Below are 18,585 nucleotides of genomic sequence, written 5' to 3'. Positions count from 1 at the left end.
GTGGGGTCCAAGCCGAGGACGAGGCTGTCTGTTTCTGTGGTGGCGTGGACAGCAGCTATAGTGGTGACACAGAGCAATGGGGAAGTGATACAAAGCCCCCCTGCCATCACAGGGGCCTGTTAGGAGTCTCTGCTGTCCCCGTTTGCTGGTGGGGCAGCTGCCCGCCATGGCCCTGCCCTTGCTGCCCTGCGCTGCAGGTGGCTGTGCCTGGTGTCCCGGCTCAGCTGTCCCGTAGAGCCCCAGGTCTGTGCCTGTCCCCTGTCATCTGGGGAGGGGATGACTGCCAGCAGCCCTGCTCCTGTCCCTGTCCCTCGCTGCAACAGGCCCCCTCGTCACTGGCACCTGCTCCCCACTGCCCTTTCACCTTCCCCTGGGGCTGCGGTGAGGCGCTGTGGCTGCTGGCGGGCTTCTCCCTGGCCTGGAGGTGTCCAGCTGGCACGGCTCCGTGCGAGCACCGGCAGGGAAATGTCTGATGGCTCCTGCAGCCAAAGGGCTCCGGCAGGAGCCATGCAGCGGGGAGGGAGTGTGGCTCCGCTGGGCCGTTGCAGAGGCCCTTGTGCTGCGGACGTTCGAGGCCTGGCCGGGGGACACGTGGGCCGAGGAGCCGTAGGTGGTGCCATGGGTGCAGGCTGGCTGGCGCAGCTGGGTGCAGGCTGGGGGAGCCCAGCTGGCCTGGGCTGCAGGTGGGGGACGCCTGGCCGTGCTCAGGCAGGACCTGCCCGCAGCGAGGTCTTTGCCCTGCTCCTGGGCATCACCGTGGGGGACTTCAGCCTGCTGAAACCTCGGCCCCCTCATGGATGGGCAGAACTGTGCTGCTGGCCGAGGGGCCAGGACAAAGCTTCACCTTCAAACCCTGGGATGAGGAGTTTTGGGGAGCAAACTCCTGCTGGTGGAAAGCCTGGGCAGCTGACAGTCTAAGGGCTGCAGGCTGGGGAGCTTGCAGCTCCATGCCCAGGGACCCTGCCCGCTGGGGCTGCCTCACAGGCACCGTGACGAGCCCTGGGGGTTGCCCATGAGAGGCCTGAGCCCATCCGGAGGGCACTGGGCTGTGGGGCAGAGCTCGAAGGCGCGGGGCTGGGCACCAGCTCCTCTGCTCACTCAAGGCCATGACCGAGGAGATCGGCCGGGCAGGGGGAAAGGCTGCAGCTGGACCTGAGGGAAGGAGGGCGGGAATGGGGGGATCTGTCCCGACGTCTGGGGCTGGGGGGCAGAAGGGCGTTGCTGCTGCCCCATGCCACGTGCCCAGAGCTGTCTGCAGCTGGTGCTGTCCCAGCCCCTCTGCTCTGGGCGGTCCAGGCAGGATCCGGCCCTGAGCGCGGGGTCAGATTTGCATGGAGGGGCCGTGCTCCGGGCGGGGGGGGGCTTAAAAGGGAGTTGGGGTCCGCGACACAGCCCCATCGGCGTGGGGACGCAGAGCTGGTGGGATCGCGCCATGGCCTGGGCCCCTCTCCTCCTCGCGGTGCTCGCCCATGGCTCAGGTACCCTGTCCAGACTCGCTGCGCCCGGCCGGGGCCTTTGGGCACACGGGTCCCTCCCCGTCCCGCTGCCCGGGGAGGGCTGTGCTCATGGGGCACTGGCTGACCCCCGTCTTCTCCCCTCTCTCCTCTCCCTCTCCAGGTTCCCTGGTCCAGGCAGCAGTGACTCAGCCGCCCTCGGTGTCAGCGAACCCGGGAGAAACCGTCAGGATCACCTGCTCCAGTGCTGGCAGCTACTATGCCTGGTACCAGCAGAAGGAACCTGGCAGTGCCCCTGTCACTGTCATCTATGCTAATGACAAGAGACCCTCGGACATCCCTTCGCGATTCTCCGGATCCAAGTCTGGCACCACGGGCACGTTAACCATCAGTGGGGTCCAAGCCGAGGACGAGGCTGTCTATTTCTGTGGTGGCTACGACGGCAGCAGTGCTGCTGTCACAGTGACACAAAGCAATGGGGAAGTGATACAAAAACGTCCCACCATCACAGGGGCCTGTTAGGAGTCTCTGCTGTCCCTGTTTGATGGTGGGACAGGTGCCCGCCATGGCCCTGCCCTTGCTGCCCTGCGCTGCAGGTGGCTGTGCCTGGTGTCCCGGCTCAGCTGTCCCGTAGAGCCCCAGGTCTGTGCCTGTCCCCTGTCATCTGGGGAGGGGATGTACAGCACTTGGGAATGTGCCACTCTCCATGGCCACGTTACCCATCCCTGGGGTCCAAGCTGAGGCAGAGGCTGTCTCTTACTGTGCTGCCTGGGACACCAGTGCTGATCAGGGTCACGGTGACTCCCAGCACTGGGGAAGCAAGACACAACCCCGCTGTTGCCCCAGGGCCCCTCGGGTGCTGCCTCCTGCTGCTGCTTGGATGCAGTTGTGGACCAGCACACATGCCTGTGAGGTGGCTCCTGCCATGGGCATGTGCTCTGCTCCAGCAGGTCCCCTCCGTGCTGCCTGCAGGGAGGCAGCCTCCCTCTTCCCTGCCCTGCCTGTGCCCGTCAGGTCTCTGTGCCCCGGGCACCCTGGGGAGGGCAGCGTTGGGGACAGGGAAGGGTCATGGGGGTGGGGGCATTTCCCGCGGGCACAGCTGCTCTCAGGCTGGGCACAAGGCCGCCAAAGGGCACCGTGATCCCTGTGCCTGTGTTGGAGCAGGGCTGGTCGGGGGCTGCCCCCAACGGCAGCAAGCAGAGCCCCTGGACTGCCCCGGCTCTGGCTGCGTTTGCCCAGCTCTGGCCCGTTGGGCTCTTGGTCAGCTCATGGGGAGGCATTGCTGGAGCCCGGGATCTCGGTGCTGGATGGCTCCCGTTGTGCTGGGGACTGGAGACCTGGGAAGAGCAAAGGTCTTGAGTGATGGGCCTGGGCTGGCAGGGGCAGAGCCAGGGCAGAAAAGCAGCAAAGTAAGAGGTTTCCATAGGTGCTGGGGCTGGGGAGAGCCCCTGAATCGCTGGAGCTGGAGGTGCCTCTGGAGATCGTCTCGTCCCACCACCTGCTCAAAGCTAGGTTGGCTACTGCAGGTTGCCCACAGCCTGTGCAGCCAGGTTTTGAATATCTCCAAGGGTAGAGCCTTCACAGCGCTCTGGGCAACCCGTTCCAATGTTTGACCATCCTTGCAGCAGAAAAAAGGTTTTGCTCTGTTTAGGCAGATTTTCCTGTGTTTCAGCCTGTGCTCATTGCCTCTTACGCCGTCAGCAGACACCTCTGAGAGGAGCCCAGCTCCATCTTCTTTCCTACCCTCAGGAGATATTTATGTTGATAAGATGCTCCTGAGGCTCCCCACCCTGGGCTAGCCGTCCCAGCTCACGCTGCCTCTCTCTGTATGAGTGAGGCTCTGAGTCCTTCCTCATCCTCGAGGCCCTTCCCTGGCATCGCTCCCATCTGTCCCTGTCCCTGGCTGGGGAACCCAGAGCTGACACAGCACTGGGCTGTGCCTCAGGGCGCTGAGCCAAGGGGAAGGATCCTCTCCCCGGCTGCTGGCAACACTCCTGCTAATGCAGCTCACAGGCACTTTGCTGGCTCCTGTGCAACTTGGTGTCCTCCCAGTCCCCTGGGGCCTTTTCTGCCACAGGGCTGCCATCCGCTTGGCCCCAGCATTCCCAGCCAGGGGTTGTTCCCACAGGGGCAGGGCGCTGCGTGGCTGTTGCAAGAGAAGGGGCAAGGGCCCCAGGTGCATTGGGGAAGGGCAGGAACAGCCAAGGCATGTGTTGGGCCTGGGACACCTGTAGGAAGGGAAGATGCTGAAAGTGGGGTGGGGGGTGCTGGGGGCTGGCATCGTCCCAGCCCCATCACTGGGAGCTGTAGGGGCTGCCTGCCCCCCTGCCCCCAGCAGCCCGGCTCTCCTGCACCCTTTGGCCCCGCAGCTGCTTGGCCCAGGCTGGGGACAGGGGGGTCCATGCTGGTGCGTTTCAGACTCTGAGCTGGGACATGTCTCCGCTCTGTGCCCGAGGACAAGCCCCACTGCATCTGGGGCTGGGCGTGGAGCGGGGAGGGAGGTGGGGAGAGAGGCGCGGGCAGGATCCGGCCCTGAGCGCGGGGTCAGATTTGCATGGAGGGGCCGTGCTCCGGGCGGGTGGGGGCTTAAAAGGGAGTTGGGGTCCGCGACACAGCCCCATCGGCGTGGGGACGCAGAGCTGGTGGGATCGCGCCATGGCCTGGGCCCCTCTCCTCCTCGCGGTGCTCGCCCATGGCTCAGGTACCCTGTCCAGACTCGCTGCGCCCGGCCGGGGCCTTTGGGCACACGGGTCCCTCCCCGTCCCGCTGCCCGGGGAGGGCTGTGCTCATGGGGCACTGGCTGACCCCCGTCTTCTCCCCTCTCTCCTCTCCCTCTCCAGGTTCCCTGGTCCAGGCAGCAGTGACTCAGCCGCCCTCGGTGTCAGCGAACCCGGGAGAAACCGTCAGGATCACCTGCTCCGGGAGTAGCAGCTACTTTGGCTGGTACCAGCAGAAGGAACCTGGCAGTGCCCCTGTCACTGTCATCTATGCTAATGACAAGAGACCCTCGGACATCCCTTCGCGATTCTCCGGATCCAAGTCTGGCACCACGGGCACGTTAACCATCAGTGGGGTCCAAGCCGAGGACGAGGCTGTCTATTTCTGTGGTGGCTACGACGGCAGCAGTGCTGCTGTCACAGTGACACAAAGCAATGGGGAAGTGATACAAAAACGTCCCACCATCACAGGGGCCTGTTAGGAGTCTCTGCTGTCCCTGTTTGATGGTGGGACAGGTGCCCGCCATGGCCCTGCCCTTGCTGCCCTGCGCTGCAGGTGGCTGTGCCTGGTGTCCCGGCTCAGCTGTCCCGTAGAGCCCCAGGTCTGTGCCTGTCCCCTGTCATCTGGGGAGGGGATGTACAGCACTTGGGAATGTGCCACTCTCCATGGCCACGTTACCCATCCCTGGGGTCCAAGCTGAGGCAGAGGCTGTCTCTTACTGTGCTGCCTGGGACACCAGTGCTGATCAGGGTCACGGTGACTCCCAGCACTGGGGAAGCAAGACACAACCCCGCTGTTGCCCCAGGGCCCCTCGGGTGCTGCCTCCTGCTGCTGTGGGGGTTTAAAAGGGAGTTGGGGTCCGCGACACAGCCCCATCGGCGTGGGGACGCAGAGCTGGTGGGATCGCGCCATGGCCTGGGCCCCTCTCCTCCTCGCGGTGCTCGCCCATGGCTCAGGTACCCTGTCCAGACTCGCTGCGCCCGGCCGGGGCCTTTGGGCACACGGGTCCCTCCCCGTCCCGCTGCCCGGGGAGGGCTGTGCTCATGGGGCATTGGCTGACCCCCGTCTTCTCTCCTCTCTCCCCTCCCTTCCAGGTTCCCTGATCCAGGCAGCAGTGGTGCATGCTGCAAAGCTGCTGAGCACATCCTGCCCTTTCCCTTCTCATTCGCTTCCAGGCATGACTGGGTGATCGACATGGCAGCAGCAGAGAGTGCCTGGCGTGGCCTCCGCTGCTCAGCCCCAGCAGCTGGGACACAGCAGTTGTACGTAGCCTCCCCAGTGCCCCCCTGGGACCAGCACCCCCTTACCTGCTCCCGCTCCTGCCACGGACATGTGCCAGGCAGGTGTTGAAGGGCCAACATCCCGGTACGTCTAGCACAGCATCTGTCCTCCTCCATGCCTTCCTCCAAGGAAAAGAGATGGATGACTGTCAAACTGAATGTTCTTCCTCTTTATTGTCCTCCCCTAAAATGGACCCAAAACCCCATCGAAGTCTGAGAAATGCTCAGAAACTGGTTGTCCGCATTCAGCTAAATGCTTTACATAGACAATTTCAGTGATTTTTTTTTTTTTTTGTAGTTTCAGCCTTTGCACCAATGCATAAGCCTCCCCAGAGGCAAACCAAACCTCTGAAAGAGAAAAGTGCCTCAAACCACAAAATCTTCGAAGCATAATTCATTTTCTAGTGACTCAGGAGGTTCACTGACTCTGCCCCTTTCTATAACCACTTGCACAAACCACAGCATTTGAATATTTTCAAGTTCAATTTAAGTTGGTGCTATTGAAATTCAGGGCTCCAAGAGCTTGTTTGCTCTGAGCCGAGCACCCTGTGCCCTGTGAGTTTGGCACCATGCTGGGAAAACACTTTACAAAGCAGCAGCCAAGCCTTCCCTGGGGAATTTGAAGTTAATCGATCTTAGCTGAAACCCATCCTGGCTCACCCCTGCCTTGGCTATTGCAGCTGTATGTAGGTATCCACATCCCTTGCATGCTTTTCTCTGCTAGTCCCAGCTCTTCCTCTTTACCAACAGCCTCTGATGCCTCCTCTCCAACCCGCTTTGTGTGCCCTGGCCCTTGGCAGATGCTGCCAGGAGCCCTCACCCGAGGGCTGCTGCTCCAAGGGGCTGTGAAGGCAGGGGCTAATAGGGCACTACCAGGACCAGCAGCCTGGGGGATGCAGAATGGGCAGGGGCAGCTCTGTGGGAAGCCGAGTTCCTGGGTGGGTAGGGGATACTGCTGGCAGGGTGCTTGGAGCAAACCTGCAGGTCTCTGCGGTCTCCCTGGCTCCTGTGCAAGGAAAATACGTCTGCCATGCCCTTCTGTTCCTGCTGCTCCTCCCTGCTGCTCCGGAGCTGGCTTAGCTGGTGGAGCAGCACCATCCTCTGGCCCTGGTGCCTTGGGAAGCAGCCACCACCTTGGCAGAATGGGGTGAGATGGGTTTAAGTGCTCTGCTTGGTGCTGAAGGCTGCTCCGGCACTGTCCAGCTCAGCTCCCAAAGGCAGGAGGGTGCCCAGGGCAGGATCGGCAGCACACAGGCTGCCTGCCCTCCACTGCGCTCACCCTGGCAGTAATGCATGTTCCCCCTCAGCACACGCATGCACTGGGACCCGCTGCTCTCACTCGCCCTTTACTTCGTGGTCCTAGGCCATGCCGCCCACTCAGGGCTGCCTGTGCTCAGTGCATCTCTGACTTCTCCACGTGACGTGATTTCAGCCAAGACCTCGGCCAACAGTGGCACAGCTGCTGGATATCCCCTGGGAGAGGTGGGTAGGGGGGAGCACGCACAAATACCATCCCTACTCCATCATCCCCAGCAAGCAGCACTGCACAAGCTGCATCAGCGGCTGGGAGCCTGGCTGCCTCCCCGCCACGCTCACGGCGCGCAGGGGCTGCCCGCTGTGCATAAGCAGCTGCTTAGGCTCCTTCTACACAGCAATGTGTCGCTGTGTTTAGTTCTTTGGTGGCAGGACCCAGCTGACCGTCCTCAGTAAGTTGCTCTGATGCTCACACAGGGTCTTCCCCATGCCAGGGGCTGTATGGGCTCTTCCTGGGGTTTGAGGTGGGGTTTTTTTTCTTTCTTCAACTTCTCCATTTGGCTATAGTAGCATGTCCTCTGTCTGTTTAACCGCACTGAAACGTATTCATGTGCCTTTCCTTGACAGGAGGAAACAAGGTTTTACAGGCTAATTGGGCTTTGCTGCTTGCAAAACATTTTTGGTCCTTTCAAATCTGCAGACCCTCTACTGATCCCATGGGTCTTGTTCAACTTGTCTGAGTGCAGAAGTTACTGGGTAAAAATATATCTATATTTGCCAGACAGCCAGATTATATTGGAGTTTATGAAACAGAAATTCCTTAACATTTCCCTTTCTCCTAAGGAGAAGCTCCCAGGTGTGCTCTATGGTATGATGAGGAAATATATAGGGGGGCTGAAATGGAAGTGCTTCAAGTCTGAGCAAACGGGTTGGGCTTGCTGGCTGAGGACAAGGTTGCCTCTTCATGTCTCAATGGCACTCAGGAGGATGGCTGCCTCTTCAGCCTCCAAAAAGCAGTGTAGCTGAGCCTTGGCTACAGCTGCACGCACGCATGGCACAGGGCCAAGTCATGGGACGCTGGTGACGGGGAATACTGCAGACACGCCGACTGGGTGTCCTCTGGAGACCTGGGGCCTCTTACTTCCAGGGCAGCCTTTTTAGATTGCTAGGCTGAATATTAAAAAATAAGCTGACTGCAGAGACCTTGAGCTGTTAGCTCCTTTGCTGGTGGTGGGAGCTGCACTGAAAGATTCCAGCCAGGACCAAAACCCCGTGGGTACAGGCATGTCCACACTTTAAAGACCTTCCTCCTTCCACATCCACCTCCCTGCACCACTCTCTTCCCTCGCAGGGCAGCCCAAGGTCTCCCCCACTGTCCACCTCGTCCCGCCATCTGCCGAGGAGCTCTCAGGGCAGAGCAAAGCCACCCTGGTGTGTCTGCTGGGACACTTCTACCCCAGCACCATGCAGGTGGCCTGGACAGCTGATGGCCATGCCCTCACCAGTGGCATCAAGACCAACCAGACCCAGTGGCAGACCAACAACCAGTACATGGCCAGCAGCTACCTGACGCTGAGTGCTGCTGACTGGAAGAGCCATGAGACCTACACCTGCACGGTCAGGCATGAGAGTGGCACCATCGAGAAGGTCCTGAATAGATCTGTGCGCTCCTAAGCCTACTGGGGAGCAGACAACCCTGGTCCTGGAACATCACATCCCCTGGCACAGTGCTTCACCACCTGTCCCATCCCTGTCCCCTCCCTCTGTGCAAGTCACTGCTGTCTCTGTGGGCTCTTTCTTTTCCTCGTGCCTGAATCCCTCCCATCTCCCCTGCCCTGTCCCCTCGTCCTGGGCATCATCCAAATAAACCCTGAGCCAGTGCTGGCCCTGCATCCACATTTCCCAGTCCTTCCCCCTTGGTCAAATAAGATCATGACCCTGCAACAAAACATGGCCCTGATCGGCTGAGAGCTTAACTGCTCGCTCCCACGTCTTGAGCTCGCTGCATTGGTGCATTTTCCCCCCGCGATGGTCTGCGGCTGATCCTTGGGTGTCCCCAGCTGACTGCTGTCTTCCCTCCCCAGGCTCCTGTCCCAAATTCTGTTGCAGCTGGGGAGTGGAGCAGGAGCCATCTCAGGTGCTGCGGCTGCACCAGCCCTGAGTTTGGTCCGGGGGCACTGGCTTGATCTCCTGCAGCAAAGGCAGGAGCTAAATTAAGTTGGAGAAAGCAGCCAGCCAGGGGTCCTCCACTGCAGCGCCCAGTGCTGGCCGATGCCCCTAGCCCTCCCCTCCGCCTGCAGACTGGGCCCCCTGACCCAGGCAGGGCATTAAGTGCTGAAACCTGTGCTGAGCTCTGTTAGGGCAGAAATAAAACCTTGAATTCAGCCTTTGGTCATCACCCACTGATGCAGCAATAGGTGCCTTCAGCAAGCAACCCGGGGTGTGATCTTCCGTCATGGCTGGCAGGCTTTGTTGTCTCGGGGGGGCTCTGAATGCACCGGAGCCAACCCTGCACCAGTGCCTTTGCCGGCACCAAGATGCTGGGTGTGACGGAGGGAAGTGCTTATTTATCCTCGATGGGATGGTCCAGCGCCCTGAGCGCCAGGCTGAGCTCTAGCACAGCGGCGGGTGCAGCGCGACGGCAGCCAGGGCTGCACTGCTCTCCTGCCACCAGCTGCCCCAGCACAGGGCATCCTGACACCGCTGCCACAAGGAGGCTCACCCACCCACCAGGCACCGAAAATCCTGCCCAGGTGAGGATGTGAGCTGTGCCAGGCTCCGGTTTTGCCCCGGAGAGCAGAGTCAGGCTGCAGGGTGGCACAGGCACCAGGAAGTGGGGTGCCATATGAAACCACAGCACTGGTGTTTCTGGGCAGTGGGAAGGACAGATGGATGGTTTATTCATGAAGTTTACCCGCGCACATACTGTCCGATGGCCGGTGGTCCCTGTTCGTCCCGGCTGCAGACACTGTGAGGCCTGAGGGGATTGCAGGATGGTGGCCAGTGCTCCCCGGGGCAGCCCACAGCCACCTGCATGGCAGCAGAGCAGGTCGAGGCAAGGAGCTGCCTGTTGCGCCTTAGGGGCACCCAAAGCCTCCACCAGCCCTTCCTCACCTAGGATTAACGTCCCTGCACCACAGGCAGGGACATGGGCTTGTAACAAGCTCAAGGTGCATGGTCCTGGGTAGCAGTGGGTCTCTGGAGCAGCCAGTGACACAGCCATGGCTCTGGAGAGCTGGGCAAAGTGGTCCATGTGGGATGGAGGGGCCAAGGCCACCTGTTTTCCCATGGCCCCTCCAGCAAGGACACACAGTTTTCCCCATACGGCTGTCCTGCTGCTCCTGCCGTGCCACATCCACTGGGGCACGTCCAACACCACGCATCCAGCCTGCTGTGTCTAATCGGGACACCTCCATCCCATCACCTCCATCCTGCTGCATCCATTGAGGCATCTCCATCTCATCACCTCCATCCTGCTGTGTCCGTCGGGGCATCTCCATCCCATCACCTCCATCCTGCTGCATCCATTGAGGCATCTCCATCCTATCACCTCCATCCTGCTGCATCCATTGGGGCATCTCCATCCCATCACCTCCATCCTGCCACATCCATGGGGTCCAGGACTGCTCCTGCCATGGGGCAGGAGGTTTTTGCATGGCCCTGTATCACTGTGTGGTGCATTCGGGGCTGGGACCATGTTGACCGTCCTAGGTGAGTCGCCGACTTCTTCTCGGTCTTTCCTTCCCCACCACGAAATTGTGACATTTTGTCGATTTTTCAGTCATTTGGGGTTTTTTTCCTCAGACTTGGCGCTGGGCTGGGGTCTGCCGCCGGTTCGGGGGTGGACATTAAGCGCAGGATTGCGGGTTGTGTCTTGTCCCAGTGGACTTGGAGGGCTCTGGTGCGCGCCACAGAGGATCGGGGGGTATTTTCTTAATTGAAAGATCTTAAAATTTGGCCAGGAAATGTGTCTGAGGTCTCAGGGAACCTATTTCAGAAAATCAGGTTTAGGTGTCTAAGAAAGTCAATTTTATTCTTTGTTAAAGAAATTAGTCGTCAGTCTAAGGTCTAAGTGCTCAACTCTTAGTCCTGAGGACTAAGTCTGTTGCCCTCGGTGAAGAGCAGGGGCTCCTCTGTGGTGTCCCGTGGCCGAGGGTGCAGGTGCTGTGAAATGGCAGCCCGTCCTCGGCTTTAACAACTTTGTGTTAAAATGGCACGTCCCTGGGATCTTAACCAAAAGTTTTCAGGGGTATCTTAAAGAGCCCATTTGTCCAGGTAAGCTGTGTCAAAAATTGAGATTGTTGTGTTGAAAATGCTGTTGGGAACATTCTTTGTCTGTCTTTGTCTGTAATTTTTAAAACAACTTGGCCAAAAATCCGAGTCTGAACCAAGTTACTAGAGGCGTAAGATTGAGAAAAATGTAGTTTGCCAATTTCTTCAGCGGCAAGTTTTAATGGCAGAGTCCTCCTGGTTTTCCAGTAGAGATAGAGAGAGAGAGAGAGACAAATTGTACATTTGAGGAGGCAGCAGAACCACTTCAGAAAGACCAAACACCTTTCCTCTGTCTTTCTTCGGGTGATTCTTAGTTGTACATTTTCTGAGACAAGCCTGAAAGTGTCTGAAAGCAGAACTGGGCAGAAAACAGGACGGTTTGTCTTTGAAATTTTGATTTAAAAAAAAAGTGCCTTGCAAAAGGAAAAAAAAATGGGTTTATGGCAACTAACCAGAAATTTTGGGGTTTATATATATATTTTATATATGAAATATATATATAATATAATATATATTATATATAATATAATAATAGATATTATATATGAAATATATGAAATATATAAATACATAAATATGTATATTATATAAATTATATATAAGACATATTTATATAACAATATATACTACATATATAGGCAGTATATAGTTTATGTATGTAATATATAATATACATATATGACATGTATTATATGTATATCTAGATATCTATAATATATAACCTGTATATGCACATATATATACATATAGTATATATATAACATATATACAAGTATATATGGGATGTATGTATATGTGTGTATTACACACACACATATATACACATATATTTTTATATATATACATCTGAGCAACCTGATTTAGTTGAAGATGTCCCTGCTCATGGTAGGGGGTTGGACTAGATGACCTTTAAAGGTTCCCTTCCAACCCAGACTATTCTATGATTATATATATATATATAAAATATATAGAGAGAGATGTATCCCAAATCTAGATATATTAGAGTTATAAATGATAAATGCTTAGCTGTGGGGGAAGTGGGGAGTTTCTGGGCAGTGCCAGCTGGGGCAGGCAGGGCAGGCAGGGCAGGCGGGGGGCTGTGGCGGGGCACAGGGTCCCCCATGACCCCGTGCCGCTCTCTCCCCTCGCAGGGCAGCCCAAGGTCTCCCCCACCGTCTACCTCTTCCCGCCATCTTCCGATGAGCTCTCAACACAGAACAAAGCCACCCTGGTGTGTCTGCTGGGAGACTTCTACCCGCGCAGCGTGCAGGTGGCCTGGACGGCCGATGGCCGCACCCTCTCCAGTGGCATCGAGACCAGCCAGCCCCAGCGGCAGACCAACAACCAGTACATGGCCAGCAGCTACCTGACGCTGAGTGCTGCCGACTGGAAGAGCCACGAGACCTACGCATGCAAGGTCACGCACGAGGCCGGCAACGTGGAGAAGAGCTTGAAGAGATCCGAGTGCTCCTAACCCTGCCGGGACCTCCCCGCACCCGGCAGCCCCTCGCCGGCCCCCTCCCTCTTCCCTGCTGCTGGGGGCAGCGGCTCCCCCCCACCACTGCAGATGTCTCTCCCCATGTCCCCCTGTCCCCTGCTCCTGTCCCCCTGCCCTGAGTGTCACACAAATAAACACCGACACTGAACTAGTGCTGGCTCAGCATCCCTGTCTCTGTGTCCTTCCAACGCGCCTGCTCCCCCCGCGCCGGCTGGCATCACCCCAGTGGCACCAGTATGGAGGAGGGTGGGATGGAAACACACATGCACGCGCACGCGCACACGCACACACACACACACATGTATTGCTGGGGGTGTCCAGGGCTCCCTGCAGCTCTTGCTCACCCCCAGGGACCCTGCTGAATCCCCCTGGGACCACCAAGACCAGGGGGCGAGCAGCTTGGGGCATCAGCCTGGTCTAAGTTCCCATGCTGCTGGCGAGCACGTGGCCCTGGCCGTGCCGGCCTTGTCCCTCCCCCGCTGGCCTCTCGGCACCAGGTCCCTTGCAGGGACACGTGGTTTGTGGTGGGGCGATGGCCAGCTGTGTCCCTTTGATGGCCAGCCCTGCCTCTGTCCCCATTTCCCTGGTCACCCCTGTGTCCCCCGGGATGGGGGTGCCAGTGTAGCCGCCGGGGCATTCACATGCACCAGTCCATCTCTTGCACCCTGTGCCACGGCAACCTGGAAGTTTCCCTGTGGCCCTGCACATAGAGCGACTCACAGCCACAGCTGTGCTGAGAGCGCCAGTGCTCAGCTGTGGGTGCCTCATCAGAGCTGCCAGGAGCCACCCCGGGGACAGGGGATGGGAGCACCCCGCCACACTGTGTGCGATTCTGGGGGAGATGCCCCAGCCTCTTGGTAAAGGGGGGATGGCCTCACCACATTCCCCCTCCTTGGGCTGTGTCAGTGCCAGCGGGGTGCCAGGCCCCACCAGGCTTTGGGTTGCCACATGTCCCTGCAGGCGTCTTCTGGGGACACAGAGTCACAGAATCACGGAATGCTTTGGGATGGAAGGGACCTTTAAAGGTCGTCCAGTCCATCCCCCCCGCAATGGGCAGGGACATCTACAACCAGATCACGGTGCTCAGAGCCCCGTCCAGCCTGGCCTTGAATGTTTCCAAGGATGGGGCATCTCCCACCACTCTGGGCAACCCCTTCCAGTGTTTCACTACCCTCATTGTAAAAAAGTTCTTCCTTATATCTAGTCTGAATCTCCCCTCTTTTAGTTCAAAACCATCACCCCTTGTCCTATCGCTATTGGCCCTGCTAGAAAGTCTGTCCCCATCTTTCTTATAAGCCGCCTTTAAGTACTGAAAGGCCGCAATGAGGGCTCCCCGCAGCCTTCTCCAGGCTGAACACCCCCAGCTCTCTCAGCCTGTCCTCACAGCAGAGGTGCTCCAGCCCTCTGACCTTTTTCGTGGCCCCCTCTGGCCCCGCTCCAACAGGTCCGTGTCCTTCCTGTGCTGAGGACCCCCGAGCTGGATGCAGGGCTCCAGGGGGGATCTCCACGTGCACTAAAATCAGCTTTTGCCAAGCAGCAGGGCTGTTTGCGGCTGCTGTTTCTCTCTCGCTGTCTGGTGACCCTGCAGCCCCTGGGGACGGTGGGGCACTGGGAGGTGCACTGAGTGCCCCAGGCCTCTGCCAGCCTGTCTCCCTGTCCGCATGCCACCGAAGGGGGTCATCCCAGCTGGCACAGACAGGGGCTCAGCCCCTGCAGCACAGCACCACTCTGACCCCCAGCAAAGTCTCACCCCTCGCTGGGGCCGCCCTGGGGTGCCCTGCTCCGGGGCTGCTGGGGTTTCCCTGGCTGCACCAGGCATTTTGTTCTCACCAGGGCACAGCTTGAGCCTTCTCTAGGCACCCCGAGGAGCTCCAGGGATGTGTGCCAGGCCTGCGGTGACCATGGGCACTGTGCAGTCCTGGCAGGACACAGATGGGAGGGGCGGGGGGGACGTGAGCCCTGGTCTGCCCTGGCCCTTCTTCCCTCCTGCTTTTTGGAGCTGGCAGCAGGGCCTGGACCCCACCAGAGGTGCCAACAGGCACCTCGTACTCCAAAACAACTTTATTGGCTTTATTCTGGCTTTATCCTGGCTTTATTCTGGCTTTATCCTGGCTTTATCCTGTTCCCCAGCCGGGCAAGGGAGACCTTGCCACAGCACAGCCCCGTGCATGGGGCAAACCCCCTTCCCATCGCCCTGCACGGGGGACTGGGATGAGGGAGGCAGTCCCAGTGTCCCTGCCCATGTGTGGGGTGACAGACTCAGGGTTTTCCCAGGAAACCCCATCTCCACAGAGCAAACCTATGCCCAGGCCAGATCACAGTCCCCTGGGCTGCCACTGGCCACAGGGAAGGAGTCAGCAGTGGGACAGATGCTCAGACTGCATCACAGCAAGGGAAGGAAGGGCGATGGAGGCATCTGTCCTGATGTGTTTCAAAATGAGCTCCTTTAAGACACAGCTTCCCAGGCAGAGAGAGCCTGCAGCAGTAGAAGGCCGGCAGAGTTGGTCCTGGGGTCTGCCGGGCTGCAGCACCTGCGGTAGCAGGTCCAGGAGGTGAGGGTCCCTGCAGCGTGGCCGCACATAGCCAGCCTGGCTTGCTGCTGGGGGACATGGACTCAGAGACGGCACCAGGTCCTCCGCCCCGGCGCTGAGCCCCTTTCCATGGGCAAGCAAGGTTATTCCCCAGCAACCCCCTGCCGCAGCATCCTCATCCCTGGCCTCATGGTGCTGCCAAGGCTTTCACCAGGGAGAGCTGCTGCCTGGGTTTCTGCCAGCCAAAAATGCCCCAAGGACTGAGACCTGCTGCCAGGAAGGATGCTCGCTTTCTTTCCCACTGAGAAAGCTGAAGCCTCAGTAATTATTGCTTCCAGTAGTTGGCAAATCACCCCTTAAGCAGTGGTTGAGGCCGGAGTGAATGACGGGGTAACACAGGAGCCCCTGTCACAGCCATGCTACCAGGTTTTACCCTGCTAAATGCCACATTTTGGGGGGCGGCTGGTCTGGAGGGGGGCAGCAGGGCAACGCTTTTGTGCGGCTTGAAATCCATCTCGACATCCCATGAGTAAAGCCTGTCCCTCGGTTACAGGACACTGGACCGAGCTTTTCACCAGCTCAGTTTGGGGCAGGTCTTGCTGGGCCATGAGCTGGGGTCTCGCTTTGGCTCGGGTCTGGGCGAGCAGAGCACAGGCGCGCCTCTGACTCCTGGAGCAGGAAACCTCACTAATTATTGATTAAAAGATTTTGCTAAATCCTTTCCGTAAGGAACAACTGGCAAGGAAAAACCTACTGAATTATAGATCAATGGCCCTGCCCCTCCCAGGGCCCCCATACTCCCCCGCCGCCCACAGCATGGTGAATTTTCAGCCACCTTTTTACCCATAACAAGCCCTTCAACAGGGCTAGAGAGCCGCTGCTGGGAATCACACTGGGATGCGGGGCCTGATCCAGCCCCCAGCAGGGTGGGAAGCAGTGCCTGGGAAGAAAAGGCATGTCCTGCTCCCGCAGCCACCCTCGGTGGGGCTTTCTGGTGAGCAAATGTGCTGAGCCAAACTGAAACCCACGCCCCTCCCCAGCTGCAGCTCTCACTCTTGCTCTGCTGTCTCCAGTGCTGCAATTTTAAAGAGTAATTTATTTTTTTGTTTTCCCAGCTTGCCATTAATTTTAAATCAAGGGGGATCTAATTTAGTAAATGAGATGCTTCAGGAAGGCTTTAATCAGCTGCAGAGAGAGGCAGCAGGTCCCATGGCAGGGTTGGGGCTTGGCGGGAGCTGTGCTCCCAGTCTGAGGCTTGCAGGCAAGGGCTTAGCAAGGCCTTCGAGGGGGTTTAACAAATCCCGGTGGTTTAGATGCTTTGGGCTTGGAGGGCCCCCACAGCCAAGACCAGAAGGAGGGATGCGAGGATGGAGGCAGAGGGGTGTGAAGCCATGGGAGCTCTTGCAACACTTGCCCCAAAACAGCCCCCCCAGCCCCAGGGGGCAAAGCTCTGCTCCAGTCCCCAGACCCTGCCCTGGGGTTAGGGCAGCTCCCGCACCCATGGCCTTGCACCTGGGGGTGGCCGTGCCAGACCCCCTCCACAGGGACCACCTCCAGCCAGGTTTGTCCCCCCAAAACCAGCCCAGGCTTGCTTTTTTTTTGTTGTACACCACTTGGTGATTTCCCCGGGCCCCGGTGAGCCCCAGTATCTCACGCCAGGAGGATTTGGGGTCTCCCTTTGTGGGGACGTGGCAGGAGCAGAGCGAGTGCACCTGGGGCTGATGAAACACCTCATCTGGAGAGACATGGGCGACGTGGCACAGCCGGAGGGGCCGGGGGGGTCCTGCCTGCCCTCCCCGCGGCAGCTGCAGCCACCCAAACAGCCGCCGTTCCTGGAGGCAGCAGGGCTGAAACTCGAAAGCAAGAGCTGGAGCCAAGAATAGCCCTGGCCCAGGCTGGGGGGGAGCGGGGCAGAGCCAGACCCCGCTTTGGCTCTGTGGCTCTGCCAAACTCAGACGACACCCGATGGCCTCTGCCCTGCCGGAGCAGGGGGGTGCAGCCCCCAAGCACCCGGAGAGGCGGCTGGTGGCTCTTGCACCCCATCCTGACATCCCCCCGCCCACGTACCCGCCTTCTCCAAAGGGTTTGGGGTAAGGCTGTGCAGAGCCGGGGCTGTGCCACGCCAGCCCTGGCCCCCCCGGCCCCCTCAGCCGGCACCGCCGTGCAGCTGTGCGGCCGCGGGGCATCCCCCGGCTAAATTTACTCCTTGCCCGCCACAATCTCCAATCAGAAACTTGAAGGGGGGGCCAAAAAAAGGAAGCGAAACCGTCTCCAGTGGGTGCTGACGTGTGAAGGCGAGTGGGTGCCACGCAGACAAGCCCAAAGTCGGCTCAGCCCCGAGATGGTTGCCGGCTCTTTGCTGTGGCGAGTTCGCCCCTGCCTCACCAGGCTGTCGCCTCGCAGGGCCATCAGCCACTGCAGCGGGGGGGACAGGTTTTGGGGCAGCCTGAAGCTGCCCAAAATGGGCGGGGGGGGACGGGGACCAGGGACCCACTGCGGGCTGGTGCCGAGGCTGGCGGGGCTGCGTGCCTGTGCCAGGGTATGTGTCCCCAGCCCAGGGTCGCCCCTCCTGTCTCCTGGAGGGTCCCTGGCAGGGTCCTCCCCAGCGGGATCTCGGCCGGCAGAGCGGTCCCTGCCCCAGTGTGGGGGTGTCCCAGCTGCTGCATGTGCACACACATGCACACATTTGCAAATGTGTGCACGTACACTTGTGTGCACGCAGTTGCACACATATGCACAAACACGCGCGCGCACACTCTCATGCACACCCCTCCCCAGTAATCCCAGTGCAGCCAGGCCCCCGGCCGGGCACCGCTGACCCCCCACACACCAGGTTTGGGGCCAGGGCTGACCCTGATACTGCTCAGCTCATGGCCTTGTCCCCCTGTGCCACTGCAACAAGGGGACTAGCCCGGGGTCTCCTGCTGCCACCCCACTGCCGGGTCACCCCAAATCCTCTCTCCTTAACTGAATTAAAATAATCAGTCTCTGCCTCCTGCCAAGGCAGCCCCTTAGCTGGGCTTGTCCGTCAGTCTGACCTGCCATGAGATGCATGGGGCAGCCTCCAGACTCCCACAATATGGGGAAGATTTCCCCAAATCTGGGAAATAAAATACAGATTATGAATGAATAAAGTATGGGTTATAAATTATAAAATACAGGTTATGAATTATAAAATACTATGAAACACCCCCCCAGTCAAAGCCCCAGCTGGGGACAGCCACAGAGCCCAAAGCCGAGGTTTATTGCCCTGCAATTGAAAGGGAATTAAATGAAATAAATAAATGTTTGAGGCTGGCGTGGTCGAAAACACGACCTGAGCAATCAAGACCACTTGAGAAGAGGAGAGCATTTGCATAGCTCTGTCAAAACAGCAACCGCCGGCTCGCAGCTGGCAGCCGGCAGGAAGGCACCCGGAGGGGTGGCCGGACCCCCGCTGGGGTTTTTATTTGTATGTGTATTAAACCTCGGGGAGAGGTAAACAGTCCCAAAGATAAATGCTCAGGCTTGTAAACAAGCTGAACCGACTCAAAAATAAACACCTTTCAGCTGCTTCAAAATATTTATCATCTCAAGTT

At 58.7% G+C, this 18,585-nt stretch overlaps 1 protein-coding gene and 1 gene segment (V, D, J or C); both read left to right on the top strand.

The window, feature by feature from the left end:
• Positions 1-1,350: 1,350 nt before the first annotated feature.
• LOC148054380 (Ig lambda chain V-1 region-like) lies at positions 1,351-2,180 on the top strand. The segment is given in 2 exon segments: positions 1,351-1,478; positions 1,618-2,180. Coding segments are annotated over 2 exon segments (405 nt in total).
• Positions 2,181-4,082: 1,902 nt separating this feature from the next.
• LOC104009724 (immunoglobulin lambda-1 light chain-like) lies at positions 4,083-12,641 on the top strand. The gene is made up of 4 exons (XM_087768570.1): positions 4,083-4,155; positions 4,295-4,578; positions 10,372-10,417; positions 12,130-12,641. Exons 1-4 carry the CDS (start codon positions 4,110-4,112, stop codon positions 12,450-12,452), a joined length of 699 nt encoding a protein of 232 aa, XP_087624696.1. The 5' UTR covers positions 4,083-4,109; the 3' UTR covers positions 12,453-12,641.
• Positions 12,642-18,585: the final 5,944 nt, after the last annotated feature.

This window comes from Nipponia nippon, unplaced genomic scaffold (genome assembly GCF_047370975.1).
Source record: "Nipponia nippon isolate SJK-2023a ecotype South Korea unplaced genomic scaffold, ASM4737097v1 scaffold_30, whole genome shotgun sequence".
Taxonomy (NCBI): Eukaryota; Metazoa; Chordata; class Aves; order Pelecaniformes; family Threskiornithidae; genus Nipponia; species Nipponia nippon.
Note: the sequence above shows the minus strand (reverse complement) of the source record. Positions and strands in the feature narration are given on the sequence as shown.

Bases quoted from the DNA above. Each gene is read 5' to 3' on its own strand.
- LOC104009724 (XM_087768570.1), top strand. From the start codon at position 4,110: ATGGCCTGGGCCCCTCTCCTCCTCGCGGTGCTCGCCCATGGCTCAG. The intron at 4,156-4,294 runs GTACCCTGTCCA...CTCCCTCTCCAG, and splicing joins GGTGCTCGCCCATGGCTCAG to GTTCCCTGGTCCAGGCAGCA. The intron at 10,418-12,129 runs GTGAGTCGCCGA...CTCCCCTCGCAG, and splicing joins GACCATGTTGACCGTCCTAG to GGCAGCCCAAGGTCTCCCCC.